Genomic DNA, 24,393 nt, shown 5'->3' on the forward strand with positions numbered 1-24,393 from the left:
TGTTTGTGGAAGTGCAAACTGAAGAAACGGCTGAAATCTTGTAGTCATCAGAACAGTTCTCGTGACCAGATAATGGAGATATCCACACTGGAGTCTCTGTCTGCCTGTTTATTTCTGTCTCCAGAGTTAATTGGGTGGCTAATCTAAAAGAAGCTTCCCTCATCTAGATGAAATTTATCGCCTCTTTCACGTCTACAAAAGATGACCAAACCGCATCTAGCAGATGTTCCTGTATTGAGAGCTTCAAAGAGATTCCAGCTCAAGTTATCCACATTTTGAAATGTCAGTTTAGGTGTCATGGGGTCACTTCCAGCTTTCACTCAAAGATGAAGAAGATGAAAGCTGTTTTAAATCATGGATGATTTTGAAATATCCACAGCAGGAGGTTTAGGACACCCTAATTAGTTTGGGCCTTTGTCCTGTTCGCAAAGTTAGAGGCGATTCACTCTTAATGGGTGGAGTTATGCTACTTCATTGAACTCAGGCAGTTAATTTTCTTTGCCTCCAATTCCAAACAAGTCAAAAGTTCAAGGGGTTTGGTGCATCAGCTCTCTCTTGGGGGTCCATCTCACAGCTTGCCACAAGGTTAATAGTCCATGAACCACCTATCGCTTTTCCAAAAGGCTGCAGGGACTTCAGGGACAGTAAAGCGCGAGAGTGGCCACCCCAGGCACACTAGGATCTGGAATGTGACACTTTGGTTGTGCCTTTCTTTTGATGCAGCAGGATATTTAGTGAAGAGACTTTAAGTAGCACAGCAAGAGTGCTACACAGTAGTTCTGGAAAGTTGAGTGCTCTAACAGAGTAACATAATATAGCCAAACTTATGTGGACACCCCTAATTTAATTAAGGGTTTTGGCAATTCCAGTAGAGAACTGTGCACTTCAAACTTGATTTTAAAGCATCAATGCATCAGGCGCTAATGTTGAATGCTAAGGCTGTCTGCATTCCATTTTATCCTATAGGTGGTCAATAAAGATTCAAGTCTGGGCTTTGTGCAGGCCAGAAAAGTTCTTCCACATATGGACTTTGTTTTGCGCACAGGGACACTCTAAGCCAGGGTTGGAAACTGGGAATGTGTAAAAACAGTGTGTTTTACAGGGTGAAACATAGGGCGTGACCAGTGTAGACAGATTCCTGAACAAATTACTCTTATGAGCCAGTTCTTTTGAATCTTCAGCGCAAAACATGCACGACCAGTGGAGCCCGATTGGCGATCAAATAATGAGACAACTGTTTTGGATCTACAGTGTAAAACCTTTGCGCAACCAGTAGAGCCCGACTACCAAATACAAGAGTAGTTTGATTCCCGAATGAATTAGTCTTATGAGCGGTTATTTTGAATCTACAGCATGTAACACACAGCATGACCAGCTTAGTCTGATTCCCCCAAAAATGACTTATGAGCCGGTACTTTTGAATCTATAGTGAGCAACATACAGCGCAACCAAGGTTGTCTGATTCCCGAATGAATGACTCTTAAGATTTGGTTCTTTGTAATTTACAGCATGAAACATACCGTTCAACCAGTGTTGTCTGATTCTTGAATGAATGACACTTATGAGTCAGTTCTTTTTTACTCTACACCACAAAACATGCAGTGTTACCTCCCGAACGAATATCTTATCAGTCAGTTGTTTTTAGTAAACCAAAGACTTACCAAACCGCAAGTCATTGATTTCGTCATATCGAAATGTTATGTGTTTAGACTACGTAAATCTTGTGAGACTACATCAAGTGGTTGTTGAAATGACAATGTGTAAAGATCCACATTATGTGTTTGGTTGTGATTAGGGATATTTTATTTAAAATAAATATAAAATAAAATAAAATATCTCAAGTAAAAAGTGTGTAAACACATTTTGCAAGACTCTATCCTGTTAAAATCTGAAATCTTCTCAACAATTAGTAACAGGCTGCTGAGGGCAATAAATCCAATAAGAGTTGCATTTTGTATTTCCGAATTTTACTTCCTCAAAAGTACTGAAAGAATCGTGAATGGAACCGTCAAGGAACCAATTCCCATCCCTGCTCCAAACTGTCGTTACAAATTTGGAAGCCCACAATTCTCCAATAGAATGTCATAGTATGGTATAAAACTAAGATTTGTCCTGACAGAAACAAAAGCATAGCCAACCCTGTTGTTTAGAAGAGGTTGTCCACATACTTTTGGCAATATTATTTAGATCAAGTTCTACTTTAGTGTAAAAAGTATGTTTGCATTGATGCAGCTACCACCACGATGGATGGATAGATAGACAGTGACTTTGCCAGGCTGCGCTCGAATTTTGTTTGCATCATAACCCCCACAGTGCCTGAAGTTTTCACCAACTGTTCATTATGTCTTGTTAACAAGATAAAGAGCCGCATGCCAAGTGAGATGCATAATAGGAAAAACAGAACACCCTGATAGATCCAATGAAACTATCGTCACTGCATGGAGCACATTAGCACAGGATAAGTGTTTGTGACAGCTCCCGTGTTATCTGTCTCCAAGAGGAAGTGACAGTTCTACCATGCGCCCATAAAGCAGGCATCTGATTGTCTACTGCAATTACATGACTGAAGTCAAACAGGAAGAGGAAACGAGTTACATGGTGGTAACACATCCACACACAATTAATAGCTTTACTTTAAAATGGCAAGAAGCAAATCGAAGTGGAAATGTTCCACTTGAGGCAGTGTATTTGTCAAAAACATTTGTGAGTCTGCGATTCAGTGTGTGTCAGAGGCAAGAGCATTTACAGATGCATCAACGTATGTTATCGTGGAATGAGGTATTCTGAGCTAAACACAAGCATCAAAGGGCTGTCAATCTTACTTACCAATGAAAACGCATAATAAATATGTAATGTCTCCGTAAAGAGTGCAGCGTCTTTCGTCCTGAATTTTGACTTTGTTTTGTCCCCTTACCAGGGGACAAATGAAAGGGCCCTGCAATAAGTTGACGAAAAGATCACAGGTGCGCGTCTACGTGCGGAGTCTTAATGCTCCTTGCTCACTTCATCAATCAGAGTGTCTGATTTGAAAGAAGGTGCTAAAGTACATGTGTGTGACCCCAGGCACCGTGATAGCACCTCAACATGGACACGGATGACAGACTTTTCCAGAAATAGACACTCTGCTCCATGGAACCCTGTCCCAGCTGCACAAAATTCACTCATGAGAGGGATATGTGGGCCTTGTGCACCATGTGCGCTTGAGATGCTCATTTAAGGGGTTATGGATTTGGCTTTAGGGTACCGGAGTTTAGGAGGGTTGGGGGAGGACAGTTAAAGACATGAAATGTCCTCCTGGAAGTCAAGACATTATTAATGGCCATGCATAGAAGGTACTTAGGCTCTTATTGTATCTGTTAGTATTCTTTCCATTCTTCTTCAGAACAGTAGACCCTTGAACCGTTGTTGTGGAATTTTGCACACTCATAGTGGAGAGCCTCATCTTCTACCATGACAAATTTGGGGTCTATACCACCAACAAAGCAAACCAAATGTCCTAGAAACAAAAGATTAGTAAAATTTGGTTTCAATTTCCATACTGGGCATATTTCCATATTTACGTAAAAGTATGTTTGTTAATTGTCACCACTGTTGCGTTTTGTATGCCGAGAGTTGATATCTGTGTGTCTTGATAACAACTCGAGTTATTCTGTAACTTCAAACTTGAGTTATGCTGTAAATTCGTCAAAAACATCAAACACTCAATTTGCTGAAATATCTTTTATTGTTTTTGCTTTTGTGTGTAATGCATCACTATTACCACATACAGAGCCATTCATAAGGTAGGATCAGATATTCAGTCTGACCTTAGGTTTTGTCTTCCAAGTAGCACAGTGCAACAACTTGTCTTTTACTTAAACGTAAATTGACTGGCTGGAAGAACATAATATAATAATAATGACGGTCCAAGGTGCCAGCTCAAGAGAACACTAATCACCGTAATGGTGACTTCAAACAAAACACAACTACTGATAACAAAACAACAACACTAATTAAACTAAGACTTTTATTAAGTCTGGATAAAAACTTTTGTACATTTTTTGTTTTTGTTTTGTATTTTTGTAGCCCCAGTGCATTGCCAAAGCATACATACTTATTCAAGCGCAAAGGCTTATGGGTATTTCACCATTATAACCCACAATGCAGTGCTATACTGTTATTTTACTGTGTACAGCTTGTTGTTTTTTCATAAAAAATACACTGTTCAATCCTGGCAAAATTGTACATTTAATATGTACATTGCTTCTAAGGTTGATTTTTTTTTTTTATTTGACTTCTCATTAGACAGACAAGTGAAGGCTGATGTGAGATGATAAAGAACAGAGGTGTTGGTCAGAAACATCATGAACACTAACCATGTGCCACAAACTAAAATTTTAATTGGGGGTTAAAATATACGTTTCAAAATGTCACTATAGCTTTCACCAAGATTATATCACCATTTTAAACGTTCATTTTCCCTTAATGCCTTGCACAGAACAGCTATTTACCATAAAACTAGTCACTTCACAGTGAGCCTGCTCTTGATCTCCCAGAATGCAACATTTTTAACAGCAAACTACTGTATTTAAGAATCACAGTAAATTGCTGTAGGAATTTGGTCATAAATTTACAGTAATTTTTTACAGTGCAGTTATGCTGCCTTTAAATTTTTTGGATTATGCTTAATTTATGGTAGGTCTGTCTTTAAAGGTTTATAAGTTATCGCTAATAATACATTCCCTTATGGAAAAAATTATCGGGATTTGTACTTCCGGAACCAGACTGTTGCGCTCTATTGCTGCTTGCAGTTTTATTTATTTGTATTTACAAAATGTTTCTACAAATATATAGAGCAAATCAAAGACAAAGAATGACCTGATATCGGCTCAATTTAAGTATTAAAAAAAAGGCTGATATTGCACCTCTCTCCCCATATCCTCACTTCACACTCATATTTACCCCACCTCCTCCATTTGCCCCCTTTGCCCCACAGGTCTTGCCATGGAATCTCCTGTCTTAATGTCTTCTGATAGCATTTCTGGGGGTGCTATGAGAAGTGATACTAAAAGTAATTCCAACTGAAATGGCAGGACAAAGGGAATAGTTTTTACGAGCTCTCTGGAGCTCCAGAGGCATAAGACTGTTGGACTGGAGTCCAGCCTGCAGTTGTTTATCAGAGTTCATGTGTGAGGGCCAGTGCAGTGCCCTCAGCTACCCTACTAATGACCACTGGTTACAAAACACTCCAATAACATGCTCACATTAGCATATCCTCTCTTCACATCTGCATATTTGTCACACCAGTTGTGAATTTTTAATTTGTGCTTCAATAGAATGCAGGGTTTAATTCATCCTGACTAATTTATTTAAACCTGGAGTGATAATAATTTCTCTCAAAGCCATGATTTACTCTTTTCTCATTGTATTTCTGTAATGAACATGGAAATTAAATCATGCAGATTCAACAAAATAACATAAACTGCTTACATAATAAAAGTTTGTTTATTTCAGTTATACCAATTGACTCCACTTTAAGAAAATAATTAAAATTAATGACATTTTCTTTTAATTAGCATTTGGTTGATATGTGTGAATGTGTATTTTTATTTTATTTTTTACTTTTGTTTAAATACATTTTTTACTTTAAAAATGATTGTTTTTTTCTATTTTTAATACTTTAAATAAACAAAAATTTAAATGAAATGTATTATAATATTTCATTAAAGTGTAGTGAGGATGTTGACATGTCCTGCGGTAACATGCTAGTGAAGGTAAAACAGGTGATTAAAAAAACTTGGAAATGGTGGCATGTTACAGCACCTAAAATATATATTTTCCTTTATACATTTAAGTTTTAAATGAAATCTTGATATTGATTTGAAAATAATCAATTCAATGGAAATATAACGCATCAACTGCCCAGTGGCCATTTATTTCTTGCTCTGTCATTTACACCGAATGAAAATGTGGCATCCAATGACATGTTTGCCATAAAGGAATGTGAATGTAGATTGTAAAAGAAATGCAACTATTTGTGCTCATGTCAATATACTGTTTGTAGAACACAAATTGTTGTTGATTCTGTCTCCCGGTCAGGGTTATAGAGACATGGGTCATATGCATATCTATATAACAGACAGTGATCTGCCCAGAACATCTTCCTGTCTGTGTAAGGTGTTTTGTGTTGGCACAGCATTGGGCACACAGCGGCTGGCAGTCAGGTGGCCTGTCTCTAATGGATTAACCTTGATAGGTCATGCTGATGAACCAGAAGTGCACCTTTTGCTCCTGCATGACTGTGCACCTGCTGCACACCTGCACTACTCACTGACTGCGTGCATGTCTGCGGGCGTGAGGCTGCGACCAGAACACTGAGTGCTTTTACAACATACAGACACATCCCAAACACATGCTCTGACCAACCCACCCCCCTCCATACACATGACCCTCCATAACAAGACAAGCTCAGGACCTGCCAGGGACCCTCTGTTTGAGCTCATGGACAATATAAGCCAGTGGCTCTTGACCAAGGGGCCCACAATGAGGCCTCAAGATGACTTAAACTGATTTAAATCATATTTATAAATATCTAGTTTGATAAAATTAATCTTAAAATCAATAAGTAAACTGACATTATATTTCTTATTTAATTCAACTCCATGGCATCACTATTACAATTGCTAATAATTAAGGTTAAAAAAAAAAACCTAACCCTAAGTATTAATTGATTCAGTGTGCTTGGTATTGAAATGGTAAAATGATATTGCCTGGTTCATTATTGCTGTAGTTCTGAGGTGAAATGCCACTAAGGGGTGCTAAAAGCGAGTTAAATGTTCTTCAAACAGATGAGGTTTTTAAGGTTAATTTTCCATTGAGTTTAAAATCAACAAAACCGACCTCCCTACCCAAAACATTAAACCTAAACCTAACCGATAGTGTCAGCAAAGCAAGATGAATAACTCAATTGCTGAAGCAACTGCGTCATTTTGTGGACACTTTCAGATTACATGTCGACTTGTGTGCTTTTCAGGACTCGTACCCGCTCCTTTACATCACAAGTGCAACACTCTTTCAGTTGAGCACAATTTGATCCCATTTGAACAAGCTTGAAAATGTAGTTGGTTATGTAATCAAACATTAAATTGTATCGCCATACAAGTCATGCGCTTTAGTAAAAGTGTTTAGATGTCATAGAATAGCATAGTGTGAGAAACAGGGTGAGAAGTAAGTGTTTATGAACTGATAATCTTCTGTTTTACTCGTGATTTGTGTGAAAGTGAACAAAAGTTAATGTTGTTGTAGCCGTAAAATGTACAACGAGCCACATAAAATCATCTTGCAGAAATGTTGGTATAGTAACGTGATTCTATGAGACAAGGTTGGTTTTTTGGGTTTTTACTCAGTTACATCTAATTTTGACAGATACAGTATATTACTGCAGTATATATACAGTATATTGCTCTTGTCAATACAGCAAAACATCTGAAAGAAATTAAAAAAGACAACCACCAGTTTTCCTTAATTGCCATACTATGACATTAGTTATATCTGATTTTAGAAACAGCAACAATGCCTGGAGAAATGCAGTGCTGAAGGGTTAAGCAGAGGAAGTGTTCACATTACACTCACCCTAAACACCATGAGAGCAAGACCTGTGGGCATCTGGATTCACCACTGGGTATGCTTAATACCACCGGGCCCTTCAGTCATTCGGCTCAAGGGAATCATATCTCTAGACCAGCCATCATCCGCTTGTTAGCTTAGTTCATTTTTCGGACTATATTTAAGCGCACATGACAAACTGCTGATTCTTGGCCCATTGAAAAACACACACGCTCGAGGCTGCCATGAAATCGACATTTGCACCCGACCGCAGGGCATGAGGACGTGGGACAAAGCCGCCGTTATTGCGCCGGTGGAGAAGAGCGAGCGTTATCTCGTGTTCTCTTCATCATTCCTCTTAACTCCCCTCATCATCGCCACACTTGTTACTGGGTCGCTCTCCTCAGTGCTTCCATTCCTGAGCCTGTGTGTTTGAAATGGAAGCACTCTTGCCCCTGTGGCCCCTGAGGGCCCGCACTGCTCCATAATCAAAGATATTTGTGATGAGTTTACTGTGGGTGGAGAGGTTACAGCAGTATTTTATGCCACTAACACACCAGCACAATAAAGCCACTGTCATCCACATCCAACTTTTAAAGCTTTGAGACCGAGTCAAGATGTGCATAACTACAACATTCCTGTTTATTGATTGATTTTGCTATATATTTTATTTCTTTATGTCTCATCTTGTGACTGACCTGGCAAGATGTGTTTGCACTCATAAGATCATTAGTTTATCTTATTGACTAATCTTCTCTTTGGCAGTTGATGATAATATTGCAGATGATTTTATGTGGTGTGTTCTTTTATGTAATGTAATTTCATGGTTTGTTTCTCTGTAAATAAACAGATGATTAGGATCTGTGAGGTATGAAAGAACAAAGAGTGGTGTGATAACTGTTCAAAAAGAGTAATCTGATTGGTTTATGTTGTTCTGAATGAAGGCATTCAGAACAACATTAATACACTACCAAATGTTTGGAAACCTACTCATTCTTTATTATTACTTTTCTACATATTTTAGAAAATAGTTAAGTCATTTAAGTCATTAAGGTGATTAAACACAAATTAAACTATGGGAATTATGTAGTGGTGAAATAAGACATAGAAAGTTTACAAATCTGAGGGGGCCTGGGTAGCTCAGCGAGTATTGATGCTGACTTCCACCCCTGGAGATGCAAGTTAAAATCCAGGGTGTGCTGAGTGACTCCAGCCAGGTCTCCTAAGCAACCAAATTGGCCCGGTTGCTAGGGAGAGTAGAGTCACATGGGGTAACCTCCTCGTGGTCACGATTAGTGGTTCTCGCTCTCAATGGGGTGCATGGTCAGTTATGTGTGGATCGCGGAGAGTAGCATGAGCCTCCACATGCTGTGAGTCTCCGCGGTGTCATGCACAACGAGCCATGTGATAAGATGCACGGATTGATGGTCTCAGAAGCGGAGGCAACTGAGACTTGTCCTCCGCCACCCGGATTGAGGTGAGTAACCGCACCACCACGATGACCTACTAAGTAGTGGGAATTGGGCATTCCAAATTGGGAGAAAAGGGGAGAAAAAAAATAAAAATAAAACATTTGCAAATCTAGGTGTGTTCTAGTCCCTGCTCATATGCATGTGTCTCTAAAATGTACTGTGACATTGGAAATGCATTTTCTTGACCCTGAAGTACAATTTGTAATATAAAACAATAAGCCACTTGAGGCCTAGTGTTGCAATGATTGTACCACAGATAAGGGGTAGGCCTGCACACAGTCTTCTCTTTACTGTTGTACATGAAACTGATGTTGAGCGGATAGAATTCAATGAAGCTGTCAGCTGAGGACATGTGAGGCGTCTATTTCTCAAACTAGACACTCTGATGTACTTATCCTCTTGTTTAGTTGTACATCTGGCCTTCCACATCTCTTTCTGTCCTTGTTAGAGCCAGTTGTTCTTTGTCTTTGAAGACTGTAGTGTACACTTTTGTATGAAATCTTCAGTTTTTTGGTAATTTCAAGCATTGTATAGCCATCATTCCTCAAAACAATGATTGACTGAAAAGTTTCTAGAGAAAGCTGTTTCTTTTTTGCCATTTTTGACCTAATATTGACCATAAGACATGCCAGTCTATTGCATACTGTGACAACACAAAAACAAACACAAAGACAATGTTAAGTTTCATTTAATGAACCAAATAGTTTTCAACTGTTTTTGATATAATGGCAAGTGATTTTCTAGTACCAAATTAGTAATTTAGCATGATTACTCAAGGATAAGGTGTTGGAGTGATGGCTGCTGGAAATGGGGCCTGTCCGGATTTGATCAAAAATGACTTTTTTTCAAATAGTGATGGTGCTGTTTTTTACATCAGTAATGTCCTGACTATATTTTGTGATCAGTTGAATGCCACTTTGGTGAATTAAAATACCAATTTTCCTTCCGAAACAGCAAAATCTGTACATTATTCCAAACTTTCGGCCACCAGTGTATATATATATATATATATATATATATATATATATATATATATATGGTTTTGTAAAGAAATAAATTCATTTACACAAACTGTATTTGCATACAGAACTAATTTTAAGGATTTAATCACATTAAATCAAAAGGTTTTTAAGATCACTAGAAACATAAATTCAGTCAAATGTGTCCAAACTCTTTTCTTTGTATTATGTGCTCACTCTGCTATTTCCTGAAAACTGTGATGGAACAGAACCAGAGGGAGGCAACCTGCCTTTTCTAGGCACACACTCATACACACACAAACACACACACACACTGAGATAATAATATTTTCTATTCTCTAAACCTTAGTATGCCTCTTAAACCACTTTTTTTTTTTTTTTTTTTTCTTGTTTCTGCTCCCTATAATGTAGGTGATTTCATGTGTTATTATCCTGAGAGGCATTTGGGAAACCTTAAGTTTATGGTTGCATAACTAAATATATGTTTAGCCTAATGTTAGCAATCCAATATGCTTTTTGCTTTAGTGAGGGAAAAAAACATGGAAAAATTATTTAAAAAAGTGAATGGTATAAATCGGTACTGATCATGTCTTTTAAAATCTAATGAGCTTTTATTAAAATTAAAATGTGCTTTCACTATGTTGGTGTTGTTTTGTTTCTAAAATGCTTTATATATTTTCTGTGAAAATGATGCCGCACACCCAGCCCCTAATCAAGCTGATCAAGCCCGAGAGGGATAAAGGCGACCAGAGGCGGCAGTTCGAGAGAGAGAGAGTTATGGGCAGCTGCCCTACATGTGTTTATGTTTGTGTCTTTTTGTTTAAGTTAACCATTAAATATTATTTAAATTGTTAAGCCGGTTCTCGCCTCCTCCTTTCCATTGAACTTTGTTACATCAGCACAAAAGTAATCCATTTGACTCCAGAGGTTAAATCCATATCTTTTCAAGTGATATGATAGGTGTGGGTAAGAAACAGAACAATATTTAAGTCCTTTTTACTATCAATCTCCACTTTCACTTCCACATTCTTTTGTTTTTGGCGATTCAGATTCTTTGTGCATATCGCCCCCTACTGGGCTGGGCCGAGAATTTATAGTAAAAAAGGCATTTCAGCTTTAGTATACGGGTGTATGTTTGTGCATGTATGCATGTGTGTGTTTATGCTGGTGTGAACATTTGCCTTTCTGAGAGTGTGAATGTTGTATTTCCATTTCTGACTATTTGTTTTATTTATATTCTTTTATAAATCAGTACAGAAGGCAGCACTGAATTAAAAGCAATCGTCCCTGTTGAGGTTGTGTGAACACAACTTCAGTCTTTCCAGATCTGTGAGTTAATTTGACAGCTCACGGGGTGTTGTGGAGTCTCCTCTGTAAGACAGGTACCCTAGGGCGAGCCAGCTGGATTGTGGATGCTTACAGATTTGGCTTTAGTTTCCTGCTGGGTGTTATCTGTCTCTGCGCTCTGCCGCTGCATGGCTTGTTTTTTTTTTCTTCTGTCCTACTGACATCATGTGGATGAGCAGTTTGTGCCTGGCAGGGTTTGTCTTTCCAGGTCTGCCATCGAATTCAGCCAGCGAGCTCCTAATCTGGCACGGCAGCACTCGCAACGCACGACACCCCTGGGCGGGTGCATCCCGCGCGGGCAACTGCGGGCCACGCAAACTTCCACAAGCATCAGAGGAGATCCGTACTCCTGCACAGAGGAGGAGAGGGGTGGCGGCGGAGGGAGTTGCAGCCAGGGGTCTTGTTCTGCTCACACACGGAGAATATCCCCAAATCCACGCGGGCCTGTCACTTCCATCGTGTGCTTCCACAGGTTCGGGCATCTCTCCGCCTGTTGCTGGCAGTTTGACTCGGACACCAACGCAGATCCGCAGGGGGAGTGACAGCGACGAGTCCACACACACACAAGCACTCACAAAGGCATGTTCCCTGGCCCTCAGATCTGCGGTGAACATTAATAGTGAAAGACACAATGATTCCACCCAAAGAGCTTTACAGTTTAGCATCGCCAGATGGCCCTGACAGGGTTTCCAGAAAAGCACATGATGATAAGTGCATATGTTGATTCTCAGACTTCACTAGGGGTTCCACAGACTCCGTTGAGCCCCGAGAGAACGTGCAGACAAACTCCAACCAACACCGGCCGTGACGGGCTGTTTTCTATGACTCTCTCTGCTGGACTCTCAGGGGGTAAAACGGTACTAGGATTAGTGACCTGCTCTTTTGCCCACGGTTGGATCTGACTGACGGAGAGCGAGAGAGAGATACATGTAGAGGGAGAGTGAGACAGGTTCGCGAGCTCTTGCCAGGGCTGCGGGTCATGAGTGATGCCCACCTGTTCAACGTCACTCTCGGCCTGCCGAGTCCCTGCGGCCGCCTCTGCGGTGTGGGATCAAGACCCCAGCAAGAGAACTAACAGAAAAGACAGTGAGAAAGAGTGAAAGCCATTCACCACAAAATCATGATACCCACTGGTTAATGTGAGCTTCATGGGTAGAGATGGCGAGCAGTGGAAATGTGTGTGTGCTGGAGCCCCGGTGGGTATGTTTTGTAAAGCATGTCTTAGACCTCCCACTATATACTGTGTTCACTAACTGCTCCAGGAGTTCATCTAGAGTCAAGACCCTACAGAAGACCTGTGTGATTACATTCATATGAAATACATTTGAGAAGGCCAATCATGGGCGCCTGCAGGATTTAATCTGAGGGTACGCACAGAAATCTGCATATTCCCCCAGGAGATTTTTTTTTTTTTTTTTTTTGCAAAAAAACAACACCAAAGTGTTCAATTCTGGTGACTTTGAGATAAGCATTTGTTTTATTTTTCTCAAGTATGAGTAGCATTCATGTAACTATTAGCTAAAGCATTTCTTCCAGTAAGGCCAGCTGAAAATGCCAGGCAATCTTCTGAAAACGCCCAGCTGGGAGTGCTTGAGAGCCCTTTGGAGGCGCAGCGTTGTTTCAGCTGAGACGCTTTGGTTGCTATGATACGGAATATCCACGGAAGTAATGTAATGTAAAAATGTCGGCACGAGGAAGAGTACTTGCTCTGGCCCTTGCTCTGGAAGAAGGGAAGGCTGAAGCATTATTTTTCATATTAATATTGTGGTAGTCCGGAGATGTCATCTGGTACAGACATGAATACTCAGAGACGAACAACATAAACTTCTCCTCCATTGTTGTTCAGTCATTGTACAAGTAGGATGTGACGGTTGGTCAGTGTGGTATTTGTCCCGCCCCTCCTTCTCTGTGATTGGACAGCTGGGTAAAAAGTGACAGTGACGAGCGCTGCGTTTTACTCAAAGTTGAAAATTGTTCAACTCTTGGCGACCAGAAAAAACGTCAAGCGTGCAGCACTCAGCATGGAATAGACACTCAGCACCTCGTCCTGCTGCTGGCTTTTTTATATACGTGGTGCTCCCATTGCAAACAATTGAAAAAATACACTGGACTCGGGAAAAAACACTTTGGTGGACACACGGCCAAAACGTTCAGACAGACATGTTTTCTTGCTAAAAAAGCAAAATGCACCACAATGCAGGTGTCTCGAGATGCGTTTTTATCAGTTGAAGAAGTACTTTTTAACTTGACGCAGCATCTAAAAACGCAGCGCTCCCGTGAAACATGATGCAGTTGTCAAAAGACACCCATCTAGTGAATGTTTACATGGAATACAACTGAAAAACAGCACGAGCGGACACAAAAATAAGTTTGGTTTGAACAGCCCCTTGTTCAAATGACACAGCACTAGCTGAAGTTTCTCAAAGTTACCTCTCAAAAAGACAGCCTTTTGTTTCAGTTGACTGTAGATAAGTTTCCACTGTATCCAGCACTGTTTGTTCTCTGTATTTGTAAATATCCCGATATTGTTTTACTGTTTGAGAAACCGCACCAAATGATTCAGAGAGTGCTCAGAACGAATTTTACTTAATCACGAATCGATTCAGACAGTTTTGCAAGCCCGTTTGGCCAATTCACTGAAAAGAACCGACTCAAAATAATTATTCATTTGCAAATTGGGCATTGCTAGTTGTTTTAAACAGCCAACAAAAACACGGGACACATTTCATGATTGATGAAATATTCTAAGAATAAATATTTCTCAGGTAAGTCAGAGCACTCATGATACGCACAGTGCGTACTGCCGTACAGCTACAGCCGCCACTGAGGCCAATCACATAATTTTTATACTTTATAAGTATTTAATTAAATATATATTGGTAGGCCTACAATATATATATGTAGACCACAAAACATATTTGCTGTACATTCATAAACCCGCTTTTGCAGGAAAACAATTGCTTTCGATGCAATACATTAATAAATTATTTCTATTTTTAACCCATTCAAGTTGCTGCTTCCAAGACTATCACAAGTCATTCCAACAGAGACCATCTCACTTTTGATAACCATTACTGACCAAAAAGAGTGACATGAAGCTGAAAGGAAATGCAGTAAATGTTTTTAAAAGCAGGGTTTTATTTTTTTTTATTTTTTTTTTTTTTTTGTGTTTCTTCTTTTTAATAAAAAACTAGATTTTCCTTCATTTTCATCATGAATAATAGATGGGCACAAAAGTTTGTATTTATTTTATTTTTTTTCTGGGGAGCATGGCCAAAAAATAAAACAATTAAAAAAAGATTTGAGATTCACTGGTATACTGTTATTTTATACATTCTGAATAAGAAATAATTATAGGCATATTCCTAAAGTTTGGCCATTTTAAAGTCCCCAGTACAAGTTATGGAATTTATAATGTTTAATTTCAATGGATTACAATTTTAATAGACTTAATAATAAGAAAAAAGACTATTTGTTATGTTACACACAGCTTTTAAATAACTGAAATAATTTCAATTATTATTCATTCCTCATGTCCCCAGAGCTGCATCTTAAACATCTTTTACAAAAATAAAAATAAGCCAAGTAATAATAATAATAATAATAATAATAATAAAATCCATGTAATTCAGTGTTTAGTGTTACATTCTCTCAATAGCATTGTTAGTGTGCAATTTCAACACTGACAGTGGAGTCTTTTTGTGTTACGCTTGATTTGTCGTGATACTGTGACTTTAAATTGAAGATATGAATAATGTCACACTTTCAAGGTGACATCTGCCACTCAGTGAAAAAATTTTTTTCCTTTATTTTGTGATGTTAATGGTCAAGCAGAACATGTCCCGATGTTATGGAAAATTAATTTAATTTAAAATGTTAATATAGTTATATTAACAGAATTAAAAGCATTACTTGGATATCTTTCACATACTGTTTAGTGGCTAATTTTAGGCCACTAATTGTTTAAGGGTTCTATAAAAAAAAAAAAAAAAAAAAAAAAAAAAAAAAATTATATATATATATTAGATATGCTGTCAGTATGCAAAGAAATAAAAATAAAAAAATAAAATAAAAAAAATTATTTATGTATCTCTCTAAGTTAATTCTTAATACTTACATGAAGAGGAGTGTTGTGCTTTATTTGTATAATGATGGTCAGACCCTGCAACAGAAATGAACAATTTTAAGTATCATAAAAACCTTGATGCAATGCAAAATAATGAGAAATAATAGGAGAAGATACACCTTTTATGACATTGTTTCTGTAATTGTTTTGAATGTTTTGTTCTGATGATGTTGATGGCCAGAACTTCAGAAGTACTCTCTGATTAGGTGAAGGTCTTTGCTAAAACCCATATGAAATGAATATGGCATCTTCAAATAAAAATCCAAAATTATCATATTTTTTTAAATTACAATAAAACGGGGGGGTCTGGGTATCTCAGCGAGTATTGACACTGACTACCACCCCTGGAGTCACGAGTTCAAATCCAGGGTGTGCTGAGTGACTCCAGCCAGGTCTCCTAAGCAACCAAATTGGCCCGGTTGCTAGGGAGGGTAGAGTCACATGGGGTAAACTCCTCGTGGTCATGATTAGTGGTTCTCACTCTCAATGGGGCACGTTGTCAGATGTGAGTGGATCGAGGAAAGTAGCATGAGCCTCCACATGCTGGGAGTCTCCGCGGTGTCATGCACAGCGAGCCACGTGATAAAATGCGCAGATTGACAATCTCAGAAGTGGAGGCAACTGAGACTTGTCCTCCGCCACCCGGATTGAGGTGAGTAACCGCACCACCATGAGGACCTAGTAAGTAGTGGGAATTGGGCATTCCAAATGGGGAGAAAAGGGGATAAAAAAATACAAAAATAAAAAATATATTACAATATAACTACAAACACCAAATACAAGTTGAGAAATAAAAATATTTCCATCACTTCTTCTCTTTGACATTAGACATTCTTTTGAATAGAGCTCGATTAATCTCTTTATATCAGTGCAGTCGACTCGATGTTTGGCTGTGATGTACTCCCGCGTGTGATGTACCCATGTTTTCTAGGTGCAAAGAAAAGTAAATTATAACATAACCTGTAATCAGGATAACTTGTCAAACCACAAAAGAGATTTTATTGATTAAAGTGTGAAATTACGTCCCTCCAAGTGGAGAATATCGACAAAACAGATTTGTCAATGTTTCTTCTTTGTGCTTGTTGAAATAAACGGATAAGTCATAAATTACAAGGATTTAGGTTGAAATAAATAAAAAGTAACGTCGCCCTCTCAGGCTTTCAGCTCAACCGACTTTCTGTTAAAATTTGAAATAGAATGCTCGCGCATTTGATCACTCGCACGACTTGCGGCTTAAATGAGACTTTGCGCTATGTAGACAGGAGGGGAAAGCTGAAGTTGTTTACTGTTTAGGATGAACACACTTTTATGCATCTGTTGTTGAATTATGAGTCAAGAATAGACTGTTCAGTATATTGAGACTGAGATAAACAGTCATCTTAAAGAGAAAGAACATTGGATCTGATCATCTGTCATTTAGCCTATCCTTTTTAATCAAACCCAAAGCTGAAGAAGTAAATTGTTTCAGTATAAAATGAAAAGTAATGTAGTGTAGTGTTTAAAATTATTTATAAATAAAACTTTTAATAATGTAAATTATACATACACATAGATATGCACATTAAGCAATTGTCAGCCTAAATAACACTTTTGTGCAAAAAGGATTCTTTTTTGTTAATAGAACCTTTTTGGCATAAAGGGTTCTTTGCAGTTGAGTAAATAATCCTAGGGTTCTATATAGAACCCTGAAGAACCTTTTTTTCTAAGAGTGTACAAAAGTATATTCAATTTTTCAAGTTGCGTTTCTAAGCCGTAGAAATGTCCCACATGCTTAAGACACATCAGTGCTGTCATGAGAACGCAGGTTCCCCATAACTCTCCCTCTGCTTGACTGCCCTTTAAAAACAAACAAACAAACAAACAAAAATACTTTTTTGAACTAAAATTTGAACTAAAAGCATGTTTCAAAAATCGACAGTGATTCTTAAAGCTGGAACCAGATATGATCCTTTTGCATCATTGAACTAAGAACAGAAATACAAATGTAAAGCATTTTATAATTGCTCCAGCTTATTTGTTCTTTGTCCTTATAAAACATGATTATATTATGTTAATTAATTAATTATATAACCCTTGTGTTTTCTGTGGGGCCTTTTAATAGCTCAAAAACATTACAATTGAAGAATCATGTTTCCTGACTTTCCCTAATGTCAACATAACATTATAATCAAGATTTCAACCTGATAGCAGCTTACACTGTCCTTAATGAAAAAAGTGGTCAGTTATGAAGTATGAATAAATGCAGTGAATTTTCAAAGGATACTTTTTTCTGATCGGTCCACACAAAGTAGCGGTATCTGCCAGTTCTTATTTGGGTTTCTTTTAGCATGCTGAGGTAAAATTGAGCACACACAGAAACAATCTTTTTTTTATATCTGTGTTGTGATCCAGCAGAGGGTTACAGCGTTTTGAGTTTGGTGAAAGGAACACATGAATAGTGTTTGGAAATTAATTTCAGTATTACTATTATTTTTACACATACAGTATTGAAGTCTCTGGGACATTAAGTCCAAACATTAAGAAACTAATATCAATCTCAACACAACATGAGGTTTAAAAACTAAGTAGACAGAGTGTAATATTGTAAATGAAGAGCTCATCCAGTAAACGTGCACTATAGATGATGATACTGAGAGACAGATTCTCATTACAACAATAACAGTCATGTCTGGAGAGCTCTATTACACTCAGCTAAATATATTTATATTCTCATACCAAACACAACTGCAGTGAGCAGGGAATCTCTCTGCAACTACTCCTTTTATACTCCTAAATCAGTTTTCAGAAATACAATATTAATACACATTATATGAGTACAATACTGTGGTATGTTGAATAAGAAATTTGAACTCCCTTTTTAATATTTATCATAATTGTGTGCTGAAGTTTTTAATTGCAAAAGGTTTTATTTCAAAAGATTTAAAGGTATATAAATAGCACGTATGTAAATGCATTGAAATAGGGACAAAATAGTAAGTAATGTAATGAGAGTATATTTGATATCAGTGGTAATAGGGACTGAATTTGATGTAAAAAATAATAATAATAATAATAATAATAATAATAATAATTTTTACTGACATCACTTGTATGAATGTGTATACTGCACATTAAAATATCTGTAATGTGTATTATCATGTAGAATTCAATCTTAATAAATACTTGAAGGTGTTTCTTCACTCATCTGTGTGGTTCATTATTTGGAATAAGTTGGGAAACATCTTGAAACAAAAGAAATAGGTCCAGCTGTAACAAATGAACGTTTCATAACAATAAATATCCTTGGCAAATAAAAACTTTCACAGACATATTTAAATTGATTTAATATCGGATTGTTATTTTATTATTTTTATTATTTTAATCACTATTCAGATTTATATTTCTCATGACAGCAATAGCTCTCAGGTCATTTATACATCATCCCAGAAAATAGTAACATGACTGTGACAATATGATGCAGAGATGAAGTGGAAATGATCTAAAGTAATACTTTGTCTCCATCTAGTGCTTATGCAACATGATTTTGTTGTTCAAAAAGGAAAAATCAAGTATAAATGGTTGAAAAGTCATATTTATCAATTGGCCGTGTTTAAAGCAGACACATTCTTTCAGATGAAATGTTGCACGTGGTTGATACAGGCACATGTTTTAACTGTTTTTGAATTCCACTAGCATGTAAAAGAGAAAATATCTCTGATCAGATTTGGGTAATTATGGTTGTATTTAATAGGCATTTAAGTTGAATAGAACTCAAGGCCAAGAAATAAAAACATAAAAATAAAAATATTAAAACATATAAAATACAATTAAACTGAAAGTTTGCAGTGATATTGCTGAGAGCTGGGTGAACAAAACCAATTGTTAGTATACTATTTTTGACTTCATAGCTTCTGCAGATCTTAGTCAACATTTCAGAGCACTGTAGAGTACACATGACATCTGGTGCGCAGTATCGGCCTTCACTGCTGAATGATCCCATTTAACAGGAAAAATGGTCAAAGCTCACCAACAGTGACAGACAGACAGAACAGCTGCTAAAGGTCACAAAACTACAGTCTCTAAAACTATAAGACAGTTACATAAGCACCTGTGTGAAATATACCTTGTGACTGTGAGCTTAACAGAGATGCAGTTTATGGCAAAGCTTTCACATTGCATAAGAAACATAAAATGTAAATGGACATAAAATGTTGCTTTGCATTGAAATTATATAATTATGTGAGATGAAAGAAATCATGGAGTCTCTAGAAAAAGCTGAATTCCTCCAGTTAGCGTCTGAGTTCTATTAGTGTTTATTTTTATGAAAATAGTTGTATTTTTTTATCATCCTGTTTATTACAAGACTACTTGCCAAATAGATAAATAAATGGACATGAAACATTGATTTGAGTTGGAATTAATTCATTAGCTTACTTGTAGTCTACTTAAAGGGTTAGTTCACCCAAAAATGAAAATTTTCTCATCATTTACTCACCCTCATGCCATCCCAGATGTGTATGACTTTCTTTCTTCTGCAGAACACAAATGAAGATTTTTAGAAGAATATTTCAGCTCTGTAGGTCCATACAATGCAAGTGAATGGTGACCAAAAATCACATAAAGGAATCATAAAAGTACTCAACACAACTCTGGTGGTTAAATGCATGTCTTTTGGCACCCATGAATCACTTGTATTGTATGGACCTACAGAGCTGAAATATTCTTCTAAAAATCTTCATGCTTACTTTTTTCTCTCTCTCTTCAAGTTTTTCTTTGTATTTGCAGCAATGACAATATGTAGAAAACTAAAGCGTAAGTAGTTTAGACAATACAACAAATTAGAAGATACAAAGCACCACAAAAAATAAAATAAAATAAAAAGGGCAATTACATGAATTTCAAAAGCTTTAAAAGTGTTATATTTTTACAAGTATAAGGGCCCATTTTTTGTTATTATTATTATTATTGAAAGGATTTAAATATAAATTCTAAAATCAGTGTTGCAAAATGTATTATATAAAGGCTTTTTTTGAGTGACTCTAGCTTTGTGAATAACACATTTTGCTAAAATAATTTAGAGATTAAGGAAATATTTCTTGTTTTCTGAAGTATATGAGTTTTCTTACTATACTGTCTCATTCTAGCATTGAGTGCTGAGGAGGAGTCTAGACTACAGCCTCAGAAGAACTGGTCTAGAAAGACAGCCTAATTAGGCTACAGCCTTCCGTTTGTGAAGCACCCCTCATTTCCTTTCCTTGCTTCACCCTCTTAGGAAATGAGGAAAGGATGGAAGGAAAGGAAACGAGGACAGAGGAATAAGGAAGATGTGTGCTTCTCATTTCCTAAATTGTTCTTCCTCGTTTCCTTGATCCTCCGTCCTTGAGCCCGTGACCCGGAAACTGATCAAAGTCTGCCATCATGAAGGATGTATCAATTCGCTAAATCAACCGCTAGGAGTCGAGGACCGAGGACACTTGTGCGAGCAAACACAGGAGCTTCCTATGAGAAAGACTTTTTGTTCGAAGCACCTGACGCTGACCTGATTCATGCTTCACCTTTGTGGTTTAAATAAACCATAATTGTCACATACTTTAACTGTGCATCTTGAATTATTAGGTTTTATTATGAAAATATCAATTTATCAAGTTTCAACAACATAAGGGAAAGTGTTCCGATGTAATGCAGCTGCGCAGAGACGGCGCTCTGAAGTGACGGGACATTCCAATTTACAAATGCGTTTTGCTTTGAGTCCTCCAACCTCATTTCCTAAGAGGGTGGAGCTAGGAAACAAGGAAAGGAAGCAAGGAAAGGAAATGAGAAGCACCCAATGTTTTTGTAAACTGGAATGTCCTGCTCACTCACGCGTCACTTCAGAGCGCCATCTCTGCGCAGCTGCATTACATCGGAACACTTTCCCTTATGTTGTTGAAACTTGATAAATTGATATTTTCATAATAATACCTAATAATTCAAGATGCACAGTTAAAGTATGTGACAATTATGGTTTATTTAAACCACAAAGGTGAAGCATGAATTAAATGAATTAAAATTGTTGTGTGAGATGTGAAGGGGGAGGAGAATGTACGCGTGCGTCAGGTGCTTCGACCAAAAAGTCTTTCGCGTAGGAAGCTCATGTGTTTCCTCACTCAAGCATCTTCGGTAAGCTTCCTTTGTCCTCAAGGAAACGAGGAAGCACAATTTAGGAAACGAGAAGCACCCACAGTCTTGCCCGTGAAGACAGCATCCTCCTGTTTTTGAACTTTTATGTTGAAGTTCTTTCTAGACTTTTATTTTGATATACATGTTGAGACTTTTATTTTATTTTGAATTTATTTACTGTTATTGTTTGCATATGACTTGTTTTGTATATACAACACAAACTGCTGTCTGTCATATTCGCATCATTGATTTACATTCATTAGTCAGTAGGAGTTTAAAGATTAATAGAAATACATATTAGTCAGCGTAAAGACCATTATCATATAAGGCTGTCAGTTCTCAGACAAACCAGCATCTCGTGATGATGGAGAAGATTATTAAGGGTGAGTTAAAGTTTTACACAATAATAGCGATCATGCTAATTGTTCAGGTAGACAATCATTAGTTAAAAACATTTACAAAAATTCGTATGACGGCTTCAGTGTTATGGTTGTCTCAACCTAGAGCGCTTCTACCCAGACATTTTGTGCTGCAGAGGTGCAATTGATGAAAATGCTGTTGATTCGGAACGTGCCAAACACACTTATCATGCTGTCTAACTAGGGAGCTTTGAGACATCCACATGTCTGAAATTATTATATATATGTGTGTGTGTGTGTATATACTATGGTCACACAGTAAAGTCCATATAATAATAATAAGAAGAATTAGAGGAATAAAATCATGACATTTCTAACGTTTTTTTTTTTTTTTTTCATTTTATTAATTAATGTTATTACAAAATGTTGGCTGTTTTTCCATCATAAAGTAACAGTATTTGTTCTTGTACAGATGTCGGTGATATTCAGTCCGGACTGATCGATCACAGACCAGTCCTGCAGGGAGAAATCAGATACTTCCTCAAGGAGTTTGAGGTAGATTTTATTTTATTGTAAAACCTTTTATTTTCACACTTACTGTTAAAGTAAATGAGTAAAATGTTAGAATAAAGTGTATTGTACATGTGTGTTTAAGGGCAACATTGTATATTCTTTAATGTGTGGGAACATTGATGTAACACAGTAAGCAGTTATATGATGTAAGAAGTTACACTATAAATGAGAAGCGTGCTTTCAGAGAGTGCCGTCTGCTTGAAAACCTGAACAAGATGATATCCGACACTAATGATCATGATCTGCCGCAGTGTACTGAGAGTATGGATGAGAAACTGTGTGACGCGTGCACACAACGTGAGTCTCTCCAGTTATAACTGACAATGTGCATAATACAAATAAAAGTATTTCTAATTTTAAAAGTATACTATTCAGCAGTATTCATTTGTGTTTTGTTTGTAAGACAGCAGTTTTACACAGGTTACACTTGCTTTAATATTCAATCCTTTGACAGAGGCTTTGATAAAAATGTTGATTTCATATTTTTAGATCATATTGGCAAAAGGACAGTGAAAATATACAGCTGTTTATGTTATAAATATCACCATAATAATTATTTAGAACTTGATGTACTTTTGTGGCCAGTCAGTGCCTTGATAATGTTGATTATAGTGCATTTGGTTAAAATGGTCTAATAGTAAACTCAGTTTAATAATTGATGTAATATTTTGTTATATAATCTCTGCTCGTCCATTTGCAGTTGAAGCAGTGAAGCATATGGCTCAGAGAATCCAGCAGAGGGAGCTAGAGGCTGAACAGGTACATGTCCAGTATACGGTGTTATAGCAGACTGCATACTGAACACCATATGCTGCCTGTTTGTTTTTTAACAATAGTATAAGAAGCACTATATAGTATGCAAGAATAGACATTTTAAACAGTAGTATGTACATTTTGGGGATCTTATTACATTGTATGTTTCATTCAGAATGTAGCGTCCAATTTTCTCAAAATTAAATAGTTATTTTGCATTGTTAGTGGTGCTTACTTTAGCAAGGTGCCATTATTACTATTGCTCTGACCTCCGTCTAGGGATTTTCCTATTTCTTTTTCTTCTGTACAAATTTCGGCACCTAGCTCATCCCGCCCTGTTTGTCAAACACCCATGAATGAGGTGTCAAATCGATCAGCTTATTGAGGAGATGGTTGCTATGACTTATACATACTGCATTAAATATGAGTAGTATGGTAGTATGCTAATCCATACATAACACTCAAGGCTTTGCAAATGCATGAGGGTCTGGCAGATAAATATATGACACATTTGCATTATAAGAATTGCTTGAAGAAAACTGATGTTTGAGTAAATGAAACTGAATTGTGTGTGTGTGTGTGTGTGTGTATGTATGTGGAGAGGACAAGGCAGGACTGGGAGGACTTTCAGAAGGAGCAGTGTGCTCTGAAGGAGGAGGTGGATGAAGAGCACGTTAAAGCTGTCAGCAGACTCAGTGCTCAGTATGATGAAATGAAGAAAGACCTGAGCAAATACAGAACCCTCTGAACATCAACCTGACTGTGTGTATTTTTATGTGTGGGTGTGTGTGTTATGAATGTGTTTTACTACTGATACGTCATTGCACATTTTTTCATTTTATGAAGGCTATTTTCTGATGCCATTAAAGGAACAGTTCACCTCAAAATACAAATTCTATCATTATTATGTCGGTCCCCATTTCTAGCACATGCTGCAACAAAGTCTCTTTCAAGGTAAGTCAGTCCCATCTTTGGAACGCTTCCAGGCAGCTGTTTGCTATGGATACAAGTGCTTTAAAAGTGCAACTCCTATCTACTTGAATGGGGAAAGACCGAAATCT

General features: G+C 37.3%; 1 protein-coding gene across 1 annotated transcript; it reads left to right on the forward strand.

Annotated features, from left to right (window-relative positions):
* Positions 1 to 21,883: 21,883 nt before the first annotated feature.
* Positions 21,884 to 24,164, forward strand: bloc1s5 (biogenesis of lysosomal organelles complex-1, subunit 5, muted). Its single transcript, XM_051686772.1, has 6 exons — positions 21,884 to 22,030; positions 22,479 to 22,561; positions 22,750 to 22,876; positions 23,280 to 23,338; positions 23,657 to 23,669; positions 23,884 to 24,164. The coding sequence occupies exons 1-6, from the start codon at positions 22,009 to 22,011 to the stop codon at positions 24,078 to 24,080; spliced, it is 501 nt and encodes a 166-aa protein (XP_051542732.1). The 5' UTR covers positions 21,884 to 22,008; the 3' UTR covers positions 24,081 to 24,164.
* The last annotated feature ends 229 nt before the right edge of the window (positions 24,165 to 24,393 follow it).

Source organism: Myxocyprinus asiaticus, chromosome 44 (genome assembly GCF_019703515.2).
Source record: "Myxocyprinus asiaticus isolate MX2 ecotype Aquarium Trade chromosome 44, UBuf_Myxa_2, whole genome shotgun sequence".
In the NCBI taxonomy this organism is placed as follows: Eukaryota; Metazoa; Chordata; class Actinopteri; order Cypriniformes; family Catostomidae; genus Myxocyprinus; species Myxocyprinus asiaticus.